This window comes from Penaeus chinensis, chromosome 16, assembly GCF_019202785.1.
Source record: "Penaeus chinensis breed Huanghai No. 1 chromosome 16, ASM1920278v2, whole genome shotgun sequence".
NCBI classification, from domain to species: Eukaryota; Metazoa; Arthropoda; class Malacostraca; order Decapoda; family Penaeidae; genus Penaeus; species Penaeus chinensis.
The window spans coordinates 21,745,762-21,748,261 of NC_061834.1; the positions used below are offsets into that span (position 1 = coordinate 21,745,762).

The 2,500-nt window shown below is 46.4% G+C and overlaps 1 protein-coding gene across 1 annotated transcript in view; it reads left to right on the forward strand.

The window, feature by feature from the left end:
* Positions 1 to 2,500, forward strand: part of LOC125033457 (sex peptide receptor-like) — a 3,369-nt gene that overhangs the window by 818 nt on the left and 51 nt on the right. The window contains exon 1 of the mRNA XM_047624981.1: positions 1 to 2,500. This exon is cut by the window's left edge and continues 818 nt beyond it; it is cut by the window's right edge and continues 51 nt beyond it. Within this exon, the coding sequence (XP_047480937.1) occupies positions 1 to 814 (814 nt within the window). The 3' untranslated portion in view covers positions 815 to 2,500.

Below are 2,500 nucleotides of genomic sequence, written 5' to 3' on the forward strand. Positions count from 1 at the left end.
GATGATCATGCACGAGACCATCCCCAACCTGTTCCACACAGCGTCCATCTGGCTGACGGTGGTGCTGGCAGTACAGCGTTACATCTACGTGTGCCATGCGTCGGTGGCCCGAGTCTGGTGCACTCTACCGCACGTCATGAAAGTGATCTCCTTCGTTTTCGTCTTGGCCACCATCCACCAGGCGCCGCGACTCTTCGACACCGTGTACACCCCCATGATGATCGAGGGCGACGACGAGTGTGTCGAGGTATGCGTCATGAGTTATTCCAGTTGGGTCACGGACCTGCTGACTCTCGATATATATTTCTCATGTTATTACATCTTCAGGGTGATCTTCGTGCACCTCGGGCCATGCCTCGTGCTGGTCATCCTCAACGTGCTTCTGTACAGGGCCATGCGACAAGCGCAAAAGCGGAGGCAGAAGCTCTTCAAGGAAAATGACAAGAAGAAGGAATGTAAGAAGCTGCGCGACGACTGCACGACGTTGATGCTCATTGTCGTCGTGACAGTCTTCCTCATCACGGAGATCCCGCTGGCAGTCATCACATTCCTGCATGTTCTGTCTGCAAAGAATATCGTCCAGGTCTTCTCGGATGAATCTTATAACATCGTCAATTACTTCTTCATCATCTCCAACTCTTTCATCATCTTCTCATATCCCTTCAACTTCGCCATTTACTGCGGGATGTCGCGGCAGTTCAGGGAGACCTTCCGAGACCTGTTCATCCGCGGCCGGAGGATGCCACGCCGCGACGACTCCACTCGCTACTCCATGATTAACGGCCCTCCCAAGACGTGCTCCACGGAAGTCTGAGGACGGTTTGCCCCTAAGAAAGGGGCAAAGAAAAATGACTTGGGGCGCCCGGTCACCATCTGCCAGATCACATCGCCCACGACGGAGGGGATGGCGACCAACAGTCTGCACAACGGCACCCGCAGCGCCGTTGCGAGTGTCTACGACCCGGCGCCTTCGAGATCCTCCGCGGGAATCCAGGACTCGAACAAGAAGGCGGATTCCACGTCCGGAAGCTTCTTGGGCAGCACTAGCCAAGGAGGGGCGGGCCAGCTCTGCCATCGAGATGTAGGTGCCGAAGGCAGCTCGCTGTCTCCCAAGACCCTCCAAAGTCAAAACGAGAGAGAAGTCTGCTTGGTGAGTCCCAAGGGTGAGGGTCGCAAGAGTCCGGCCGCGACGCTGAGGGTCCACTTTGAGAGTCCGGTTTCCGGTGGGAGCAAGAGGTCGTCCTCGAGTGAAGATATCGCTCCACCAGAAATTAATGAAACAGTTTTGTAAAGAGATAATTATACTATATGTTATTAGATATGTAAAAAGAGTCTCCCAGTTGATTTTTTTTTTCTTTTTTTTCAAGGTGTTGTGTATTCAGAAGGGAGAATATATACATTTTTAAAGATACTTATACATTCTTTAAGAGGACTTTGTCATAACAGACACTACGAGTGATATTTTTTGCCAGACGCAGAAAATATCTCTAAGTGACGATGGATATGTGGACATGAAGGAATTGAGTGTCCTTTGATAAAAAAATGGGAAAAAATACAATATAAGTGTACTATGTATTCTAGCAGCTGTGTTTCGAGCAGAACTGTTCTAGATTCTATAGATTCCCGGCTACATGTCACCCTTCCTGAGCTGAACCCCCTTGGCGACAGCTGGGATGACGTAGTGACGCTTTCAAACTCCAGTCTGCCATTAACATTAGTCACTTTATCTCATCAGCACAGGGAGGCTGGTCACATCTGATTCAGTCTTTACATTTAGCTTTTTTTCTTTTCTTTTCTTTATTTTTATTGAATTATTGATTATCCAAATGAGTCTGACCCCAAAGTGATGAAGGGAACACTAATGTGTGTGTGTTGATATGTCACATACGAACATGTAATTTGTGAAGGTGTGTTGCCAAGGCCGCGATAATCGTACTTCTCTCACTTCATTAGTTTAGAAGATTAACAAACAGATGAAATGAAGGAATATACTGTGCAACTTGGCATAAATAAGCACATCATTAACTAGAGCCGAAGAGTTCGCGTACAGGAGTCGATTATCAACAATGATAAATTATGGATATCGTGTATAGAAATTCACAAATTAACACGCGTCTGTTAAGTGTCATTCCGACTCGCACTTTGCAGAAAGACTCGCAACATGAGGCGAACTTCATCTTTCTCATATCAGTTTCCGAAGAAAATGTAGGCTAAAGATACCTATTTGCTCTCATCTAAACATTCTACACAAAACAAACTACACTTCAAAATTGTTGGTTATTTCAAGAATGTTTCCGAGTTACTTCTATCAAAATGATATTCATTTCAATTAAACATTGATCCGAAAAAAAATCAATAAGATTCACAGGCAAGTGACGGAGCATGCACGAACAAAAAGGCACTAAAACCCTGATGTAACGAGGTTTTGTATTGATTAATGATATCCGCCGGGACCCGTCTCTCTGACACACATAGATACTGCGGGTGGTTCTGCTCTGGC